The sequence below is a fragment of the Aotus nancymaae genome, unplaced genomic scaffold (assembly GCF_030222135.1).
Source record: "Aotus nancymaae isolate 86718 unplaced genomic scaffold, 86718_ANA_hifiasm-v0.15.2.pri h1tg000015l_1, whole genome shotgun sequence".
NCBI classification, from domain to species: domain Eukaryota; kingdom Metazoa; phylum Chordata; class Mammalia; order Primates; family Aotidae; genus Aotus; species Aotus nancymaae.
The window spans coordinates 4,186,747-4,209,466 of NW_026988427.1; the positions used below are offsets into that span (position 1 = coordinate 4,186,747).

The 22,720-nt window shown below is 49.6% G+C and overlaps 1 protein-coding gene across 3 annotated transcripts in view; it reads left to right on the forward strand.

Moving 5' to 3' along the window:
• ERGIC1 (endoplasmic reticulum-golgi intermediate compartment 1) overlaps positions 1–22,720 on the forward strand; it is a 122,378-nt gene that overhangs the window by 50,694 nt on the left and 48,964 nt on the right. For all 3 annotated transcript variants that reach the window (XM_064376563.1, XM_064376564.1, XM_012461147.3), the window contains exons 2-3: positions 7,461–7,522; positions 15,711–15,783. In XM_064376563.1, the coding sequence (XP_064232633.1) occupies positions 7,461–7,522; positions 15,711–15,783 (135 nt within the window). The remainder of the gene's footprint in view (positions 1–7,460; positions 7,523–15,710; positions 15,784–22,720) is intronic.

The following is a 22,720-nucleotide window of genomic DNA, read 5'->3' on the forward strand; positions in this document are numbered from 1 at the left end:
AAAAAGCGAAAATGTCCAAATATCCACAAAAGTAGAGAAAACAGTACAAGGGATCACTGTGTACCCATCGCCCAGCTTCACCACTGCCCATCTTATCTTAGTCTCATGTTTAAGGCCAACCTGTGGGCCTTATGCTTGTACAGATCCATTCATAGACTCAGTTCCCCCAAGGACCTAGGCTGGGCAGAGAGGAGGGTGGGAAAGGTCTGGGACCTGCCCTTGAGAATTCACACTCCAGTGGCAGGGGAGGGCTGGGAAGGAGTATTTCTTATTTGGCCATCATAAAGAATCCATCCTTTAGCTTTCTCTGTTTGAGGCTAAGCAATCTAGTTCTTTAACTTTTCTTCCAAATATTTTCCACCCAAATGGGCCTGATTTGTCCCCACACTGTGGGGAAAAAGCAACAGGGCCACAGATTAGACCTGGATTCAGATCTCTGCTACAGCACGTCATAGGTGTGTGAGCCTGGCCAAGTCTCCAACCTCTCTGAGCCTCATCTGTAAAATGGAACAATTTTATCCTAATTGTTTGTTCCTAAATGGAACAAATAATCCCTAATTTGCCAGTCAGTCAAGAGATTATTTGAGAACATGCTGGTCAAAGGCCTGTGTGACCTTTGTATATTGGAGGTTTGCTGTAAGCATCCCTTCCCTCCTCCATTCTCTTCACCCTTTCCTCCACATTCTCTTGATGGAGGGCTGGCCACAACTGGTCACATCACTGTAATGAGGGACTGACTAATGTCAGCCAGGGAGGACGTCTCACTTCCTGGTCTGTCACATGCCTGGGGTTCTCACCAGCCTCCTGATGGCCCATTTTCTTAGTGGCATTCATGCTGACTCACTTGGCTTGTGGTCAGTTCTGAAACCAGGGTCTTTTCCAGCTCTCCCTTTACTTTACCCCACCACTGCTGCCCAGAGTGGCTCTGTGGCGTGGGAACGGAATCAGTATTAGAGTAGGTAGTGTTGAGGTGGCCACTCCCAAGGAACCAGAAGCTTTGCTAGATTGGCAGCTTTATGGGGCAGTGTCTGCCTTGATCACTTTCATTTCCCCACTATCTAGAACACTGCCTGATATGGTAGGTGCTTAGCAAATGGCTGTTGAATGAATTAATGAATTTTGAACTGGTCCCTGTCTTCCAGGCGACTCATCTGCTCTGAGGCAGCATCCTTGGAAAAGCAGATGAACAAAATCTTGAGACCTTCATCTAATTTACCAAAAACTGAGCTCTAAACTGGTGATTCCCGGAGTATGGGCAGTGGAAGGACCATGCCCTGTAGACTGAGACTTGGGTTTGAATTCTAGCTCTGCCACTCAATCACTGGCTTGGTGACTCTCAGCTTCCATTTTCTCCCTGGAAAAATAAGATATCAGTATCTTCCAGGGTTTTTTTTGAAAAATAAATACAAATATGTATGTCAAAGTGCCCAGCATAGAATGGAAGTGATCATGGTTAAGCATCACTTACTCTTTCCTTCGATGGCCTTCTGTAGTTTGGTCCAAATCTCACCTCCCTCTTAGAGCTTTATCATCGCTGAGCCTGCCTCCCTAGCCCCATCCCCATGCCCAGCAAAGACTTACTCTGCCTGACAGTCAGGAGTCAGCAATCATTTGTTAAACCAGCACCTCAAATTCAGATGCCTACAAGGACCAGCCATGTGTGAAGAAAACAGGCTAAGTGGGATGGTGATGATGATGGTGATTAGAAATGGTGGTCTTGCTCTGTTGCTCAGGCTGGAGTACAGTGGAGTGGTCATAGCTCACTGTAACCTCAATCTCCTGGGCTCAAGTGATCCTCCCACCTCAGCCTCCCAAGTAACTGGGATTACAGGCATTCTCTAAGTGAGATTAAGTGGCAACCATGATCACTTCCATTCTATACTGGGCATCTTTGATGTTTTTTTAAAGTTCCATTTAAAATATGTTGTTAACTTTTTGTTTTGAAATAAATTCAGAATTTTCCCCAAAACTGCAAAAATAGTAGAGTTCCTGTATGCCCTTTACCCAAGCGTTTCCAAATGTTAACATCTTATGTAATCACAATACCATGATCAAAACCAGGAAAATCGCATTCGACAGTGCTACTGGCCAGTCTGCAGGCCGCACTCAGCTTTCATCAGGTGTCCCACTGATGGCCTTTTCCTGATCCAGGATCTCATCAGATTTAGTTGTCATTTCTCTTTAGTCTCCTTCAATTGTAAGTTTCCCTATCTTTCTTGTGCTTTATGGCCTGAATGCTCTTGACACATGCCAGCCAGTTTTTTTTGTAGACTGCCCCTCACTTTGAATTTGTTTGGTGTTTTCTTATTATTAGATTGAAGCTGTACCTTTTAGGCAGGATCCCCCAGAAGTGGTGTTGTGCCCTCGTCAGTGCGGCATATCGGGAGGCACGGGGTGCCGATGTGTCTCTGTGCTTCCCATGTCCACTGTCTTCATCTGGTTAAGATGATGCCTGGGCCAGGCACAGTGGCTCATGCCTGTAATCTCAATACTTTGGGAGGCCAAAGCAGGCAGATCACTTGAACCCTGGAGTTCAAGACCAGCCTTGGCAACATGGTAAAACCTCAGTTCTACAAAAAATAAAAAAAATTAGCCAGGCATGGTGGTGCATCCCTGTAGTCCCAGCTACTTGGGAGGCTGAGGTTGAGGCTGCAGTGAGCCATTATCACACCACTCTACTCCAGCCTGGGCAGCAGTGAGACCCTGTCCCTCCAGCCCCTACCAAAAAGATGATGTCTGCTGAGTTTCTCCACTGCACAGTTACTCTTTCCGTTTTGTAATTAATAAGCATTTTCTGGGGAAGTGCTCCGAAGGTATATCAATATCCTATTCTTTTGATTTGTTCATTTCTTTATTTCTATCTATGTAGATTCATGTCTTTCTGTTTTATCCAATGGCTTATAATTTGTGATGATTGCTATTTATTTTGATGCTTACATTGTCTCTTCTTTGGCCACTGGGAGCCCCCTCAAACTTTTTTTTTTTAAAAAGACAGGGCCTCACCCTGTAGCCCAGGCTGGAGTGCAATGCTCACCATAGCGTTGAACTCCTGGGTTCAAGTGATCCCCCCACCTCAGCCTCTTGAGTAGCTAGGACTATAGGCACATACCACCATGCCCAACTTGTTGTTGTTGTTGTTGTTGTTGTTATTTATTTATTTATTTTGTAGAGATGGAGTCTTGTTATATTGCCCAGGCTTTTCTCGAACTCCTGGCCTCAAGAGATCCCCCGACCTGGGCCTCCCAAACTGCTGGAATTACACGCATGAGCCACTGACTGTGTCTGGCCTCTTCTTGTCCTTTTGACATGTCCCTTTCATTCTTTGAACACTTTCTTGGTTTCTGAGATAAGCAGGTGCTCCAGGCCCATCTTGTATTTTTCCTGCCCAGCTCAGAATCAGCCGTTCCAAGGAGCTCTGATTCCTTTAAGTAGAGAATGGTGATTAGAAGCCAAGATTTGGGTCTAGTTACACTCATTGCTGTTGGGCTGTTGCTGTTCCTGGACCCTGTCTATGGAAAGAGCTAGGAAATGTATGTATATATGATATGTATATATACACGTACATATTTCAGTATTTGTGTCTATTGACAATGATTAATTCATGCTGATAGTTCCATTAGCATTCTAATACCATGTTTTCACCTCCCTCCCCTGACAGTGAGGCACCTGGTCCCGCTCTTCTCGCACATGTCCATGTTTGACTAGTCTCTCTGTGTGTAACAACCTCCTGTCTCTCTCTGCCTCACCCTTGCTGAGCTTAGACACTCTGCCCAGAGCCACCGCTGCCTCCTCACCCAGAGTAGCCTCCGACTTCTAGTTTTGAAACAATGGTTCTTATATTTTTATTTTTTTAATTTTTATTTTATATATATTTTTGAGATAGGGTCTCACTCTGTTACCCAGCCTGGAGTACAGTGGCACCATCTCAGCTCCCTGCAGCCTCAACTTCCCTGGCTCAAGTGATCCTCCCACCTCAGCTTTCCAAGTAGGTGAGACTACAGGGGCATACCACTATGCCCAGCTAATTTTGTTCATTTTTTTGTGGAGACAAGGTCTCCCTATGCTGCTCAGGCTGGTCTCAAACTCCTGTTTTCAAGCAGTCCTCCCACCTCAGCCTCCCAAAGTGCTGGGATTAGAGGCATGAACCATTGTGCACAGTGGTTTCTACATTTTTTAAGCTGTGAGGCCCAGTTTCTGCCTGTCGGCCTCTGATGGTGACCTGGACAGGTCGTTAGCCACCTGGGGTATCTTGAGCCCCAGGGCACTACTGTCAATTCAGCTTTAATCTGCACAGGAACTTTTAGATACCCTCTGCACCCCTCATTTTATACTCAGAGAAGCTGAGGCCCAGCAAGGAATAGGGATTTTCTGCAGGTCCAAGACCAAGTTGGGGTGGAGTGAGAACAAGCCCCCTCCCGCTGCAGCCCATTGCCTCGCTGCCTGCTGCTCATTTCTCCAGTCTTCTTAGGAGAACCCTCGTGCCCTCCCCACTGGCCCAGGCTGGTCTTTCTATAACATGAGGCGGACCACATCCTTCTCCAGCTCCGCAGGGCCTCTGCACTCAATTGGTCCCCCTCTAGGCCCCGGGCCTCATGTCGTCTGCAGATGTGTCTAGTTTGGCCTATAGAGCGTTGGCGTACAGCATTTGAGAATGATGAGCTTCCATGTTAAATTCCGTATTTTTGGCTTCTCTTGGAAAATCAGAAGGTCTGGCCTCCTGAGCCCACGTTTCCACCTGGCAGGCACCAGCTGGGGCTCGGTGATGGCTGCCCGCTGGTTTGTTTTCTCTCCATCCCTCTCCCTACCCCCACCTCCCAAATTTGCTGACCTCTGACAGTCTCCCACAGTAGACCGCCTGGCCTGGCCCCTGTTGACACTTGGTGTGAGACTCCCTAGTCATGGCCTGGCCCTCAGGACCCTCTCCTCCAGCTCCTCTCAGCTCTCCATCCTCCTCTCCCTCCATGCCAGGCCATGCACCATGCAGGAGAGAGGACAGCGCCCAGCTTCCCGGGTTTGGTCCCACCCAGTCTTGGCTTCTGCTCCTCTCCTTGCCTGGACTACTCTTTCCCTCCACTCACTTGTCTTCTCACCCTCCTGCTCTGCACACATCACCCCCTGCAGGAAGCTTGACCGAGGACCCCAGGCCAAGTCAGGTGCCCCTCCTGAGTTCCTCCAGCACCTCCAGCTGACCCCGTGATGAGGATGCTACTACCTTCTCCTTCCCTTTCTTTGCCTCTATTGTTAAACTACAAATTCACTGGGCCAAGGGTTGACTTTTGTCCCCTTGCCTTCTGGCCTAAAAGAGGGGTCGGTGCACAGTAGGTGCTGCATAAATGTTAGTCAAACAAGCGTTAATAATAATAGTGACTACAAATATCCACATGGCACTTCTGGGGTGCCAGGCTCCATCTAAGTACTTTATATGTGCTCAGTCATTCACGCCTCACCACCATGCTGTGAGATAGTTACGGTAGTTGCCCCCACTTTATAGACAAACCGAGGCACAGAGAAGTTAAGTGATGGGCCCAGGGTGGCACAGTGGTGGTCATGGCTGAGCCCAGGTACCTGATTCCATAGCACATGCTCTTACCTCTCACACACCTCTCAGTGTTAAAGTGGCCCACACTTTCCGACTAAGGGATGTGAGTAAGTATGGTCAGGTGAGTTGCAGGGACCCCTGACCTCCCAACCACACCCCAGACCCAGCTTCTAGCACCCTCAGGGGCCCAAACACAGGCGACTGGGAACTAAGTAGACTGCAGAGAAAGTGGTACCTTTTAACTTGGCAGCCTGCAGGAATTTTTCTCCCCTGAGGTCTTAGGAAACTGAGCATGTTTCACGTGTAATTAGGGTGAGCACTCTGAGTTAAGCATCAGCCCTTACGCAAACTTTCCAAGGCATTGCGTTGGGTTTAGCCGGGTACACTCTTGTTTCCCAATCACCGAAGACGAACCACACACCAGCCTGTCACCCCCGGGGCTGGAGCCACTGGCCTCTCCAGCGAGTCAAGTTCTGTCTGAGAGCTGGGAATGCCGTGTGGTCTGAAGAGGGTCTGTCAATCAAACTCTGCTGTGGGAGAACTGTGTGCTGCTCAGGTTCAAGTGAAGGGAAGGAAGCCAAGTGCGTGGGGAGCCTCCCTTGCAAGCTCTCTGCATCACATCTTTTACAGACACTTCTTTCCCTGGCCTTACAGGGTCTAGTAGTCATGGTCCCATTTTTACAAAGGAGGAAACAGGCTCAGAGAGGTGAAGTCGTTTGCTGAAGTTCACACAGTGAACAAGAGGACCAGCTGAGATTTGAACCAGGGTAGTCTGATTCCAGGGTCTTAACTCTTATTTAAATAGCTAGTGCTAAAGCTGAGCCAGAATTAAACCTGTGTCTGTCTGATTCTAAAACCCTGAGTTCTCGCACTGCACCACACGATTTCCCTGTGCTCTGGTGGGATCCATAGGAAAGGAAAGACATCTGTCTGCTTCTGGGGAGGGAAAGAAACCACACAAGACAGGAACCAAAGCCGTCATGAGCTGATGCTGAGACCATGGGCTCCTGGCAGGACTTTCTGTTAACCTCATGCCTTAATGTTAAGGAGAATCTCCATGAGGCAGACAGCAGGAGCTGGGGGGGTGCAGCGGGGAGTGGAAACAGGAGGAGGCAGGAAAAGGAAGAGGGGGAGGAGAGGTGACGTGGAGCAAGAATGCAGCATCATCATATAACTTGAGCAGGGCTGTGCGTTTCCCTGCTTCCTCTAGCGTCAGAGTCACCCGCGACTCAGGGGTTCCATTCATTCCATAATTACCCAGGTCCTACTATGCACCAGGCCCATGCTAGGGTTTGGGAACGTGGCAGGGGGCAAAACCTAATGAAGCCCCTGCCCTCATGGAAGTTACACTCTGATGAAAGACCCACCGATGAGTGGAAAGGTCATCTGGTGGCTCACGCCTATAATCTCAGTATTTTGGGAGGCCAAGGTTGACGGATCGCTTGAGCTCAGAGGTTCGAGACCAGCCTGGGCAACATGGCAAAACCCCATCTCTACCAAAAAAATACAAAAATTAGCCAGGTGTGGTGGCGCATGCCCGTAGTCCCAGCTACTCAGGAGGCTGAGGCATGAGGATCACTTGAACCTAGGAGGCAGAGGTTGCAGTGAGCCAAGATTGCACAACTGCACTCCAGCTTGGGTGAAGGAGTGAGACCCTGTCTCGGAAAAAAAAAATCAAAAATGTTATGAAGAACAGATGACAGGGGAATGCGATCTAAGGGTATTGGGGGGAGCAAGGGTTCCATCAGAGAAGCCTCCCACAAGGCATCTTGGAGGAAGTGTCCTGAAAGAGCAGAAGAACTATGGAAAGAACCATGGTTTGCTGAACCATATGGCACATGTGCCAGCACCACTGCCTACTGCCTTGAGTGAGACCCACCCTTTGTGCCCACCTCACTCCTGTTCCATTTGCTCTCCGCAGGTTTGACATCTACAGGAAGGTGCCCAAGGACCTTACGCAGCCAACGTACACCGGGGCCATTAGTGAGTAGCCACCCTCTGGCCATGCCCTCTGCCCATCCCCGCTGCCTGTGCCTGCTCTCTCTGTGCAGAACATCTGGGCCAGGGAGGAAAGAAGGAGAGACAGGAGGGAGGGAAAAAATGCTGAGCATCTCGCAGGGCCCTTCAGACATTTCTTCACTTAATCTCTATCCTTACTGTGACCCTGCGAGGTACAGACACCATCTGGGAGGACACAAAAGAAATTGTTAAGAGTACCCATCAGGCTGGCATGGTGGCTCACACCTGTAATCCTAGCACTTCGGGAGGCCGAGGCGCGTGGATCACTTGAGGTCAAGAGTTCGAGACCAACCTGACCAACACTGTGAAACCCTGAATCTACTAAAAACACAAAATTAGTCGAGCATGGTGGCACATGCCTGTAATCCCAGCTACTCGGGAGGCTGAGACAGGAGAATCACTTGAACCAGGGAGGCAGAGGTTGTAGTGAGCCGAGATCACGGCATTGCACTCCAGCCTGGGTGACAAAAGTGAAACTCTGTCTCAGAAAAAAAAAAAAAAAAAAAATGAGTAGCTGCTTCTGGGAGAGGAATCAGGCTCAGGGGTAGGAGGGATATTTACTTTTCTCTTTATAGCTTAGAAACTATTTGAATTTTTCACCAAAGCATGTTTTTATCCATTAAAAAAAAATCACAATCTCATCCAGATTTTGGGTTCTAAAGACCATATGTCAATGAAAGAAACCACAGCTCCTTGGAGAAATGGCTGATTTCAGGGCTAGGCAGGGTGAGGATAAGGGCGCCTGGAGCTCCTGGTGTCAGCAGGACATAGGAGCCAACTTGAAAGCCAACCTGGGCCAGTTTTGAGGAAGAAAATAAATAATGGTATTGCTGGCTTAGAACCCAAACAATTAAGAAAAAGTTCTGTGAGTCCTAATTCATATAAATAAATGTGGGAGAAGGGACAAATCCTTATAGAAGAATTCCAAATAATATACAGGTTGGGTATCTCTTATCCAAAATGCTTAGGACGAGTGTCTCAGATTTTGAATTTCAGATTTTAGAATATTTGTGTCATACTTATCTTTTGAGCATTCCACATCCAAAAATCTGAAATCTAAAATGTTCCAGTGAGCATTTCCTTTGAGCATCATGTTGGCACTCAAAATGTTTCAAATTTTAGAGCACTTTGAATTTCGGATTGTCAGGTTTGGGATACTCACCGTGTATGTAGATAGTCTCCCATCCAGGCAGTAGCGTTTAATTCCTCTCTCCTTGAGTGTGAGCTGGACTTAGTAACTCTATTTCAAATAATAGAGAATGGGAAGGAAAAATAAGACCTTTACTGAGGAAACATGGCAAGTGACCAGTGAGGAACCAGGTAAGGAAGGTTGACATCAGCAGTGATAAGCCACGTGCATATCATGAGCCCCTGATATGATGCACGGAGGCGTCTTGGCTCCATGGGCTCATCCCCAAAAAACACAATTCAGTCTAATCATGAGATTAGATTGAATTTGCAACCCCAGACTGGGGGACATTCTATAGCATACTTGTACTTTTCAAAAGTGACAAGGCTTTGATAAACACAACAGACCAAGGAACTGTCACTGATGAGAGACTAAGGACCCAGGATGGAAATGCAAAGTGGACTCCTGGAACAGAAATCAGGAGTTTGTAGGAAAACTGGTGAAGCCCAAATAAAGTCCACAGCCAAGTTGATGATACTGTGTTAATGTCAATTTTTTCATTTTGGCAAACGTAAGGTGCTAACACATGGGGAAGCCCAGTGAAGGGCATATGGGAACTGTCTGTGCTACCTTCGCATCTATGATTATTCTACAGTAAAAAGTTTTAAAACAAACCAAAGCTACCTTGCAAATAGGGGATGCTTTAGCCTCATTTTCCCAATGAGAAAATGAGCTGAGAGAGGTGACTAAAATTTCACCGCCCACAAAAGATGGAGCCAAGACTCATACTCAGGTGGGCCTCCTTGCACCCCACAGGCCTTCCCAGTACTTGGTGTGGGAGAGGGACCCACCCCCTGATGGTCCCAGCCCTGCTGCCTGAGCAGTGTCCTGGGCCAGACAGTCGGTCATATTGAGTCCACTCCTGCCAGGTCAGGCCATTCTCAGTTGGGGGATGACCCTGGGGATCCAGCTGGGCTTGCTGAAGCTGCAAGATGCCTTTGTGAGCCCTGAGGAAGAAACAGCACAGCCGAGTGGCAGGATGCATGTCACACAGGCTCTCTGGTCAGACAGAGCAAGGTTCATCCTCCCATTTAGCAGCGGCATAACCGAGCAAGTCACTTCGCCTCTCTGAGCCTCAGTTTCCCGATCTGGGGATTGAATGTGTCCCGGGACGTGTCTTGTGCAGGGCACATGCTAACCCCTCAGTGTACAGACGACAGTCCTCTTCTTATCACTGTTCCCCTGGAGCCTGCAACCTATGCGGGCTTGTGGGCTGTGAAGCTGTGCAGCTTTGTGCCTTGACCCCCAAGGAAAGGATATGGAGGGGACCGTGAGAGGAAAGAGGCTTGTTAGTTTATGAACCTGATCCAAAAAATTCAAATGAGGCTCGCCGCCCCGTTTCTACTGCCCACCAATGGCTCCACCCTCTTCCCCCTTCTGCAGCTCTGCAATCTCTCTCCCTCATCTAGTATATTTAACAGTCAGGTGAATATTTTTCTAGAGTTTTTGAAAAAAATACTTAGGCTTTTTTTTTTTTTTGAGACGGAGTCTTGCTCTGTCCCCCAGGCTGGAGAGCAGCGGCATGATACTGGCTCACTGCAACCTCTGCCTCCCAGCTTCAAGCAATTCTTGCACATCAGCCTCCCCTAGTAGCTGGGACTACAGAACAGACACCTGCCACCATGCCAAGCTAATTTTTGTATTTTTAGTAGGGACGGGGTTTCACCATGTTGGCCAGGCTGATTTCAAACTCCTGACCTCAAGTGATCCGCCTGCCTCGGCCCCTCAAAGAGCTGGTATTACAGGTGTGAGCCACTGTGCCCTGCCTATTTAGACTTTGATATACCTATACCACTGTCTGAAACACAAAAGGGAGCATACTTCGCACACCATTCTTCCCCTGCCTTTCTTCCACTAATACATGCTGGGCACCTTTCCTGCCAGCGGATAAACAGCCACCACATTCTTCTTTCCAACTGTGTCACATTCTATTATCTGGCTGACCTACGGGGCCTGTGACCAGCCCTCTAAGGGTAGACATTCCCCATTCTGGTTTGTTGGACATCCTTGTATCCTTTTACACTTATTTCTGTAAGGTAATTCCCTAGAAGAGGAATTACTGGGTTAAAGAATATGTGTGTTTTGAAACTTACAAGGTCCTGCCAAAGGGCTCTCCAGGGACATGGTCTGATAGGCAGTTTTAGCCACCCAGCACAGGAGACAGCAAATTTCCTTACACAAAAGGAAAGGCGTAAGGCATAGGAAGCCAGCCCTTAGCTACCATTTAGTGAACAAATATTTATTAACCAGGTCCTGGGGCCAGGCGCCATGCCAAGCCCTGAGACTATGCTGATGAACGGGCTTCCGTCTTTGTCCTTGAGGAGCTCACAGCCAGGCAGGGCAAGCCGACTCGGACACACTCCATTTCATTACTCTGTGGCAAGTGCTATTAATAACTGAAGAAAAGCTTAGGGCATTGGAGAGTCACGGCTTGGAGTTTAAATTTTGCCTCCTCCACTTACGTGACTGTGTGACCTTGGACAAATTCCTTGGCCTCTCAGAGCCTTGGGTCTCAGGTCCAGTGCCCCCTTTGGCTGGCCGTACCAGGTTTCCTACCAGCACGCCTTCTCCTAGGGTCACATTCCTACTGTCCAACGCCTGAGTCAGTTTCGGAAGACGTCTGGAGTCAGAGAGCCTTAGAGTGTTGCCCAAACATGGACTGAAAAACCTTCATCAAGCCTTCAGTATCAGAAGGCCTTTCTGGTTGAAATAGTTTTTACCTCCCTTCATGTTTTTCATTCATTCATTCATTCAACAAATGTTTCTTTTGTACCTTCTCTGAGCCAGGCACTGTGCTAGTGCCTGAGGCCACAGTGGCGTTGAGACCTGGTCTCTGTCCTCCTCCGCTATCAGGGGTAAGGGAAACACATGCCATGAACACGTGTGATTGGGACCTTTGGACCACTTGGGTCTCTACCAATCAGACTTGGCACTTACTGTGTCCACCTGCTGGACTGACCAGCCCTCAGTCTGAGCCTTGAAAAAGCACACAGATTTCAGAAGGAGGCCTTTCCATCCCCATCCCCTGGCTCCGGTATGGATAGAATTAGAACCCTGGGACATGTCTACAGGCATGGAGCACAGAAGGCAGCTATCAACACCGACCTTCGTGAACACTCCCATTTTGTTTTGGTTTGTTTTGGTTTGGTTTGGTTTGGTTTGGTTTTGTGAAGGAATTTCACTCTTGTCATCCAGGCTGGAGTGCAATGGTGCGATCTCAGCTCACTGCAACCTCTGCCTCCCTGGTTCAAGTGATTCTCCTGACTCAGCCTCCCGAGTAGCTGGAATTACAGGCACCTGCCACTGTGCCCGGCTAATTTTTGTATTTTTAGTAGAGATGGGGTTTCACCCTGTTAGCCAGGCAGGTCTCAAACTCCTGAACTCAAGTGATCCACCCAACTAGGCCTCCCAAAGTGCTGGGATTACAGGCGTGAGCCACCAGGCCTGGCAGCACTCCCTGTTTTGTGCCCATTCATCATTACAACGTCCAATGGGTTGTTGGGGCTTGGGGAAGGAGGGTGCAAATGATTCTGAAATGTGGGTCCTAAATGATCCGGTCAGAAAGTTGCAAGCTTCTAAAGGATGTTTTGCTTGCTCAGCTTTCCAAGAGGTTGAATAACTTCAGTTTGCAGGTGAGAAGGGGAAGAACAGGAGCCAGGAAATGTGGATTGATAGCTGATCTCTTCCAGTGGATTTATTTAACAGTTGGAGAAGACATTTGAAATTAATCTCTCTGCCATTAGAAAACAAAACAAAACACAGCCACTCTGTAAATTGATATGGAGCCTGTTTCAACATAGATTGCTGAGTGAGCAAACATGGTGGAAAAGAGTGTGCCCATTATGCTGCTGTTCGTTTAGGGGGAAAGGGGGACTATATATATTTATTTAGATGTCCATGGATGGACACATGAAACTGTAACAGGGAATCGGGGGCTGCAGATCAGGAGAGACTCACTTTTTTATATGGCTGGATTTTTTTTTATATATGCATTGTTACCTATTTATTTTTCTTTTTAAAAATTTTTTTTTGTTTCTCACTCTGTCTTACGGTGTTGATGATACTTTTTTTTTTTTTTTTAGGTAAAACTTGTAAATGCTTCCCCAGTACAACTGTTTCAAAGTTTGGGAGAAATTGGGAGTAATTCTAGTATCTCCCATGTCTCAGGGTGGTTGGAGGGACTTGGTCAGCCGTCTGGGACATCCTGCCCTTCACTTGGAGCCTACATGCCTGAAGATCCTTTTCTCAGGGCATTGGTTCTAAAACACACGGGTTCCAGTCCTGCCTCTCCTGCCCGCACACAGTGAAGCCTTGGGGTAGCCTCCTCGTCTTGCTATGCCTGCATTTCCACACGCTTACCATGGGCACCGCCCTCTCAAGGCGGGTGGGAGTGTGAGATGGCGGGACATCTGTTAATGCACTCACGACAGGGCACAGAGGAGGGACCCAGCAAACACTGTCTTTTGTCCCCTTCACTTGGAATGCATCTTTGGCTGTTCATTTTGAAGACAGATAGATGGCTATTTTCTTTGAAGATAGATCAATCAATGGATCAATGTTTGGCTGTTTGTTTTAGACCAGTAGATAAGGAGATAGATATACATAAATAGATATGGTCTAAGAAAAATAATAGAGATTGGCCAGGCACAGTGGCTAATGTCTATAATCCCAGAACTTTGGGAGGCCGAGGTGGGTGGATCACGAGGTCAGGAGTTTGAGACCAGCCTGGTCAATATGGTGAAACCCATCTCCACTAAAAATACAAAAATTAGCTGGGCATGGTGGCACTTGCCTGTAGTTCTAGCTACTTGGGAGGCTGAGACAGAAGAATCGCTTGAACCTGGGAGGTAGAGGTTGCAGTGAGCCAAGATTGTGCCACTGCACTCCAGCCTGGGCAACAGAGCGAGACTCTGTAAAAAAGAAAAATAATAGAGATAACTGGCTGGTTATCTGATAACTGATGCTGGCTCTGCCAGTCCAGGTGCAGGCTGCTGAGAATGTAGCAGAATCAGCAAGAGAGACTGGGAACTCTCTTCTTTGCAGGAAACTAAGGATTAACCAATGTGTCGAATCACTTTCCCCTGATCAACAAACCCTTCCCACAACTCTCTGATGGAAGTCCTACTTATGAGCTGATGCTCAGATAAATTTACCTGCCGGACTCTGCTTCAAGCCCAATCTTTGTGTTATTGAAATCCTCAGAGCAGCCCTATAAGGCAGGTACTACCATTGCTGCCATTTACAGGTGAGAAAGTGGAGGCACAAAGAGGTAAACAACTCACTTAGGGCCATGCAGCAGGTGAGCAGTGGGGCCCTAGCGTGGCCCTGGGATGTGAGCCCTTGTCCACTAAGCTCCTCTGGGCTAAGCTCAGGTGTGGTGTATTCAGCCCTCATTTTGTATCCCAGGAGCTGACTCCCTGCTGTACACAATTAGTGGCTCCCATGTCCCCAGCCCCAGGCCAGGCACCGGAACTCCAGAGTATTTGCCTTTCTGGATATCAGTCTAGTGGAAGAAACAGCCACAGATAACCAATAAAATGTAGAACATGTTCCAGTAGAGGCTGGGAACACAGAGAGAAGAGTGACCAGCTCCACCTCTGGGAGTGAGGGAAGGTTCCCATCAGAAGGGACATTTGAGTCGGGTCTGGGAGGATGAGTAGGAGTTCACCAAGCAGAGAGGATAAGCATGGAGGAGGAGGGATGATGATTCCAGGCAAAGGAGCAGAAATGAAAGGCATATTTAGGGAATAGCACGTAGTTCGGTGTGACTGGGTGGTTGGACATTGTGGGGAGTGTCAGGAGATGGGGCTGATGAGCCCAGTTGAGGGCCACACCCTGGGGCATTTGTTATGTCCTGCCCCCAAGGAGTGACTCCAGGATCCACAAACTCCAGTGTCTTTAGGGGCCAGGCAGATGAGATAAAGACCACTGACGTGGCCGGCCCCAGAACTCTATTCTACACTCTCTGCATTTTAAACATATTGGACCAGCCAGGGGCAGTGGCTCACACCTGTGACCCCAGCACTTTGGGAGGCCAAGATGGACGGATCACTTGAGGTCAGGAGTTCGAGACGAGCCTGGCCAACATGGTGAAACCCTGCCTGTACTAAAAATACAAAAATTAGCTGAGTGTTGTGGCGGACACATGTAATCCCAGCTACTTGGGAGGCTGAGGCAGGAGAATTGCTCGAACCCAGGAGGTGGAGGTTGCAGTGAGCCGAGATTGTGCCACTGTACTCCAGCCTGGGTGACAGTGCGATACCCTGTTTAAAAACAAACAAACAAATAAATAAATAAATAAATAATAAACATATTGGACCATTCTTCACTTCTATAAATGTTTCTTCTCTTGAAGCACCCCTGTCTGTAGCCTCATTTTTCTCTTTCTGAGAACATGAGCACAGTATGGATGGCACCACAGAGGGTGATGATACACAGCAGCAGACTCTCTGCCTCAACCTCAGAACCAGAGAGGCAGAAGGGAGTGATGGGGCCTATGGCAAACTGGTGGGCTCAGACCCTCTGTGGGAACAAGGGCTGGATGTTCTGGAGAAGCCAGAAAGCTGGGCTTTTGTGTGAAATCTGCTGATTGTTCAATGTGGACTCCAAATTGTGAAATACGTTATCACTTCAGCCAAACAGAACACATCTGTCTTGGCCACTGGTTTGCAGCCTCTACTTTTGGCTGGCCTCTACATTAAAGAGCTCTCCTGGAAGGAAGCAGGGCCAGCCCCAGGAGGATGGCCCGTGTCGGGAGGTTGATCCACACCTGGAGGTCAGACCGGTACCCCAACGGCAGGAGGCGGGGCTGCTTCATGTTGAGGCTACAATCAGAAGGGGCTTTGCAGGGTCTGTGGGCATGCCCCCACGCCCTTGTCCTGGGGCCTCTCCTCTCCCCTCTAGGCTGGCCTCCCTTCATTGATGCACACCATCCATAATAGTTTGCATTTCTGTTTCTTCCAGTCTCCATCTGCTGCTGCCTCTTCATCCTCTTCCTCTTCCTCTCGGAGCTCACCGGATTTATAACAACAGAAGTGTAAGTCATACTTCCCTGATGGGGCATTCCAGGACATTCTGGTATGCCAGAATGTCAGAAGAGGGAGAGGTCTTTGGCCAGGCACAGTGGCTAACGCCTATAATCCCAGCACTTTGGGAGACTGAAGCAGGTGGATCACCTGAGGTCAGGAGTTCCAGACCAGCCTGGCCAACATGGTGAAACCCCCGTCTCTACTAAAATTACAAAAATTAGCCGGGCGTGGTGGCAGGCACCTGTAATCCCAGCTACTTGGGAGGCTGAGGCAGGAGAATCATTTGAACCCGGGAGGTGGAGGTTGCAGTGAGCTGAGATTGCACCACTGCACTCCAGCCTGAGTGACAAAGAAAGACCCTGTCTCAAAAAAAAAAAGAGGAAGGTTTCTTGAAAAGGAGAGAAAGTTCTGAAACTTCCAACTTCTGTCTCCAAGCCTATGGCATCGGTTGCTCTTCTGTTTCTTAAAAGGATTTCAAAGTCAGAGCAAAAGCGAATATTGGCTTGTTAAAGTCGAAGAGAACATTTTGGTTCCCTTCCGGGGGGTTCCCCTGGCTTCGCAGGTGAACAGAAATAATTTGCTCATCTCTGCCATCCCTTTGTTTGGCCAGTGGGCTTTTTTCCCTCTGAATCATCACAGGGTCATTTGATGTGAGAGCCGAAGAGTTCAGAGAAACTAAAGGGTACAGCTTCCCACCGGAGGGGGCGAGGTTGCTGACATCAGAGCCTGGGCTCCTGGACTAACCCCCTTCCCATTTCTCAGGCCCACACTTGGTGAGGAATCGGTGCGGGCTTCCTGGCAGTGGCTGACACAGCGTTAATCCATCCCTGATTCCTAGAATTATCTCTTGTCTGGATAACCTAGTAAACACTCCGGGGTGTGTGTAACAGAATGCCATTGGAATTATGCAGTCACGACCTCATCGGACGCCCCTCTGAGAGGGAATTAGACCCAGGAGCTTCCTGCCTTTGGCACTGGCTTGAGGCTTCAAAGCCTCTTCGTTTCTGTGTTTACAGCCCGGAAAGTCATCACGGAGCTGAGCCCTGGCCACCCACTCTCCTGCTCAGCACTGGAATTTTCTTTTTCACTAATGGGATTTCTTAAGTTTCCTTTGCCTCCTCTCAGCCGCAAGACAATAGGAGACTAAATACATAGCTGCTCAGCCCAAGACGACTCTCATTATACAACCATTACCGCTTTCAGTTCTCAAACTGCCCCAGGAGGGAGCTGCCCCCTCTTTATAGAAGAGAAAATTGAGGCCCAAGGAAATGGAGGGACCTGCCCACAGCCACACAGTTAGGAGGTGGCTCCCAAGCCTGCCTGTCTCCCAAGCCCACGTGTGTTTGACCAGCACACTGAGAGGCCTATGAGATGGGAGTGCTGGTCTTGCCTTGTTTCTGGGTATACCTTTCAGCCCTCCCCTGGTGGGAGAGTTTGCCTTCCCTAGTTACTCTGATTCTGTTTTAACCCTGATGGCACCAAAGCCCAAGGGACCTTTTACAGTGGTGGGAAGAGCACCGCATAAGGCATCGGGAGACCCAGTGCCAGGTCTCTGCTTAATTACTACTTTGCTGTGTGATCCAAGCCAAGTTGCCGAACCCCTCTGGGTCTCAGGATTTGGTAGCCAAATGAAGGAGTGTAGACCAGAGTCAGAGCTCCCTTCCAGCTCTGGGAGAGGTGGATCTGCTTCCCAAGACATGACCCTGTGGCCATGCAGGGTTCAAAGAAGGGGTTTTATTCCCCCCAGGCCTCTAACTGGAGATGACTGTTTCCAAGTCAAGCATCTTCCCCTCTGCACGACTGGCCACTGGACATCTTAGGATCATCCTGTCATGAATCAGAGGTTGAAGCAGGGAGAACAGCAAGAGGTTGAGACTTGCAGATGTTGTGAGGTACCTCTCGTATGTCAGATACCCGCTGGCCTCGGCAGGCTGTACCCTACTCTCTAGGAGGGGACCTGCTTGACTTGGCAGGCCTGTCATGTTCTGAGCAAGGTGACAGAGGCATACATGTGACATCCACTGAGACCAGGCAGGTGGCTTTATGTGTTGTGGGCAGGAACACCAGCAGGTGCGAAGGGCCTGAGGCAGGGATTACCTGGTGCATGTGAAAGGCAAGAAGAAGGGCAATCAGCCAGGGCAAAGCGAGCAAGCAGAGAGGGTAAGAGGTAGAGCAGGCAGGACGGAGACAGGTCAGGCCCTCTACGCTGCCGGGTAGAATTGGGACTCACTTCTTTTTTTTTTTTTGAGACACAGTCTCGCTCTGTCGCCCAGGCTGGACTGCAGTGGCATGATCTCAGCTCACTGCAACCTCCACCTTCCAGGTACAAGCGATTCTCCTGCCTCAGCCTCCCCACTAGCTGGGACTACAGGCACCCGTCACCGTGCCCAGCTAATTTTTGTATTTTCAGTATAGACATGGTTTCACCATGTTGGCCAGGCTTGTCTCTAACTCCTGACCTCAAATGATCTGCCCGCCTCAGCCTCCCAAAGTGCTGGGATTACAGGCGTGAGCCACCACGTCGGGCCTGGGACTCACTTCTTGATGACGAGCTGGTGGAGCCCGGGGCCGGGTCTGCTCACTCGCTGCTCTGTGGCTTCACACGTGGAGGAGCTGAAAATGCTGGTGGTTGGTATGGTCAACAAGCAAACAAAACTAGACTGTGTCGATGAGGGCCAAGTACTCCAAAGACAGAAGTAAAGCAGGGCAGGAGGTGGAAAATGAGACAGCTGCGGGTACGTGATATTTTGTGAGGATCAAACAGGATTCTTTAGCCGAAAGGTACTTAAGATAGTGCCACATATACTTTAATATCACTAGGTCCATATCTCTTCGTGTATTTATTCATTTCCTACATAGTCTGCATCTAACTCTAAAAAGGTTTTAAGGCTGCTCCGCACCGGGCATGTAAGTGCTCAGTGAATGTTAATTCCTTGTCCCTCTTCCTCTTTGAGTTAAGAAGATGCCTCTCTTGCCTGCTGCTGAAAGCATGTAGGGTGGCATTCCCAGCTCATCCCACGTGAGGTGGGGCGCTCAGGCAATGGGCTACAGACAAGTGTTTTGATGTCACGGCTTGAGGCTTGAGCAGGTGGGGCCCCACCCACAGAGTGCCCAGGAGCACTGGGAAGGGCCCTTCCAGCAAGCCCAGACAACTCATGCAGTTTCCCAAGGGCAGGGCGGCTTCTCTCTGAAGAGCAGAGTGTGTTCCCGCTGCTCCCCACTCCCCTGCTCCAGGACTTCCTCTCCCTCCCTCCCAGGGTCAGCCTGGACGCTCTGACCCCACCGAGTCCCTGGAGAGGTACAAAGCTCAGGGGTGAGGGGAGGAAGGGGGCTAGGTGCAGTGGCTCACACCTGTAATCCCAGCACTTTGGAAGGCCAAGGCTAGAGGATCACTTAAGCCCAGGAGTTCAAGACCAGCCTGGACAACATAATGAGAGCTTGTCTCTGCAAAAAAAACATTTTTAAAACATTAGCTGGCCGTGGTGGCTCGCACCTGTAGTCCCTTCTACTTGGGAAGCTGAGATGGGAGGATCACTTGAGCTCAGGAGATCCAGGCTGCAGTGAGCTGTGATTGCGCCATGACACTTCAGCCTGGGAGACAGAGTGAGACCCTATCTAAAAAAAAAAAAAAACACAAAGGAAAGAAAAAACCAAACACAGGGGACATTTTTTGAGCATTTGCCTTGCATCCAACCCTGTGCTAAGTCAGCGACTGGAGAGAGGGAGGGAGGGAGGGATGAATAGAGAGACCTGTCCAGAGCTAAGGCCAGAGGCTCCAGCAATGAAGATGCAGTGACCCTGACGCCCTCTTCCCCCCTGCTGCCTCCTTACCAAGGTGAAGGAGTTGCCCGAAGGGACTCTGCAGAATGAGGCCTAGGGCCTCCTGAGCAATCAGGAGGAGAAAGCATCGCCTTTTTGGGGAGAAGTACAAAGCCTAGGGGTGGGGGCAGTTGTCAGAAGCTTGTGACCCCTAGAAAGCCCTGCCAGTTTGGGAAGAACTGAAGGTCACAGTTCTCTGGGTGGCTGGCCCTCTGTGACAGTTTTGTGGCTACAGCGGGTCAGCGCCCCCTCCCGCCACCATGAGATTGTAAGTTAAGGAAATGAGGTCACCGTTGGTTGGATCAACATGGCTCCAGCCCCAGCCTGTGTTATCAGTGACATAAGATGCTTATTCTGGCCTGGGCCTGGTGGGAGGCACATTTGTTTGGGTGGTTGGGCTCCAACCTGGCTTTGGACAGGCTGGTAATTATCCTTGGGAAAGAGGCCCCACAGAGTGTTCTGAAACTCTGTGTTTTCAGGGAGCAGGCCCCTCCTCAGGCAACCTGGCCACAGAATGTTCCAGCCTCTGACTGCCCAGTCTCTGACTGCTCTCAATAATTATTAACTTCATGAGATTTATACTAATAAAATGTAGTAATTGGAACTTCCCATTGATAGTTTATAACATAATTACTTGTGGTACCTTCCATAATATAACTCATGGATTTATTATGTGCATGCGAACACCTAGCTCAGCACTTTATTTTTATTTTTATTTTTTGTTTGTTTGTTCTTTGAAACAAGGCCTTGTTGTGTTGCCCGGGCTGGAGGGCAGTGGTTGAATTATGGCTCACTGTAGCCTCGACCTCCCAAGCTATCCTTCTGCCTCAGCCTCCCGAGTAGCTGGGACTATGGGCATGAGCCACCACGCCTGGCTAATGTTTTAATTCTTTGTAGAGACAGGGGTCTCCCAGGCTGGTCTCTAACTTCTGGACTCAAGTGATTCTCCCACCTTGGCCTCCTAAAGTGCTGGGATTATAGGCGTGCATACTGCACCCAGTAGGTCAGCACTTCATAATGGTCATCTCATTGATCATCACAGAACCCCTTAAGGTAACTACTACTGTGCTCCCCTTGTTACAGCTGGGGAAACTGAGGCACCAGGTGGCCAAAACCACATGGAAGTGGAGTCAAACCCGGGTCTGGGATGCTAAAGCCCAGACTCAGCACCTCTCCTCTGTTGTACCCCAAGCATTTCGGGGCCCCAGGCTCATGGGAGCCACTGCTTTTTGGTCAGAATAGCTGACTGGAGGACATAGATGCCCCCTTCTAGGGTGAGGTGGCCAAGCAGGCAGATGGAAGCCCGGGAGGTGGGAGCTTGGAGGTCACCTGGAATCATGTTCTCACAGGCTCCTTGTAGGAGGCTGGAGTGGGGAGCAGTAGCTTAACCAGGAGGGGGAGCTGGAAGTCTCCAGGTTGCCTGCCTTGAGCCTGGGTTGTGGGCCAGGCTGGGTAGAGGGCCCCAGGTGTCGCATTAAGGAGCATGAAGGACATTGCTGTTAGCCATAGGAGGCCTGAGGGCATCTGAGTGTGGAGTGATGGGTTTATGCCTCAGACAGCTCACCTCTTGTGAAGGTGGGTTTGGTGTGGGGCCGTCCAGAGGCCAAGACCCTGATGGGAGCTGGGTGATGAGCCAAGGCAGAGGGGCCGAGGGTGCTGGGACTTTGGCTTTGGAGCAGGGGTGGGCAGAACCTGGCAGCTGGCTGTCAAGGGATGTATTTTAGACATCCACCTGGTTGGTAATAGATACACATACTTTTACCTGGACGAGTCAGGATCTGAAACTCAAGGTTCCAGAGTGCGTGCTGGCAGAATCTCCGTCCCTCCCTCCACCCCACCCCAAGCCCTTGCTGCTGGCCTCACTGCTGCGTAAGTTTCCATTCGATCAAATTTTGAAGCATGGAGGTCAGAGACTTCAGGCAGGAATCTGAACTATTTAAGGGCCCTTTTAAAGCAAATAAAATTGTTTTGTATAGATGTCATTGGACTTAATACCTCAGACTAGAATTTCAAGGCCCTCCACCACATTCCATTAACACTCCCCCCACCCACGCCTCCCCCCTCCCCCCCCCACCCTTGTGTACCTCTCCCTACAAGACCACTGTCCACCCACACCCCCCACCCTCCCACACAGTCGCCACGCTGGGCCTGACTCCCTGACGCCATCTGGCGTCCCCCACCTGGAATGTGCCCCCCTGTGTTCCACCAGCGTGCGCCTTCCCTGCATCCTGGGAGTTCTGCTGAGGACTCCCTCCTCCACTTGGGCTCATTCCACAGAAGTTTGTGAGAACACGCTCTGTGCTGAGGCTCAGGGAGCCCTCATCCTGGGGATGGTGACAGGGGTGGGGGAGGCTTGTGGGACAGACGCAAGCGAACCCCTAAGCACCCTTGTACCCTGCAGGCACCTGGGCCACGGTGGGGAGGGGCACACCTGGAGATGATGAAAAAGGACTAGGACACCTGCATCACCAGTCCACTTCAGGGCCACTGGCCCCTCAATTTGTCACTGATTCCCATCCCATCTAGGCAGTCCAATGCCTTGGAAAGAGCATGGGCTGTGGACCCCCTGTCCCTGGGCTCAGATCCTGCCTCTGCCTCCTCCTGGTCCTTTGACCTTAGCCAGCCATTTGTACTCCTCTGAGCCCAGTTTCATCGACGTGAAAGGAGAACAGTACCCTTGTTAAACACTGGATCAACCCATTGAGCATTGATATTAATAATAATGATAAAAACAGTGGACATGTATTGAGCACTTACTGTTTACTAAGACCCCACTTAGCGTTGTTCTTGTTCTCATTTGATCTTTTCAGCAACCCCATGGCATAGATACTGCCATTGTCCCCATCTTACGTCTGGGGAAACTGATGGAGGGGAAGCCCCTTGCCCAAGTCAACCAGCCAAGAGGTGATTGAGAGCCAGGATTTGAACCCTGGTAGCCTGGGCTTCCCCTGCGCTGCTGTACTTTCTTTACCAAGAAGAGCCTGGAATCAGCCCTTGAGAAAGATGAGTCACACACACACACACTCACACTCATACACTGACTCACACTCACACACTCACTCACTCTCCTGCCCTGGGGCAGCCAGCAGCAGCTAGCAGTCTTCCAGCGCCCTGTGAAGTAGATGG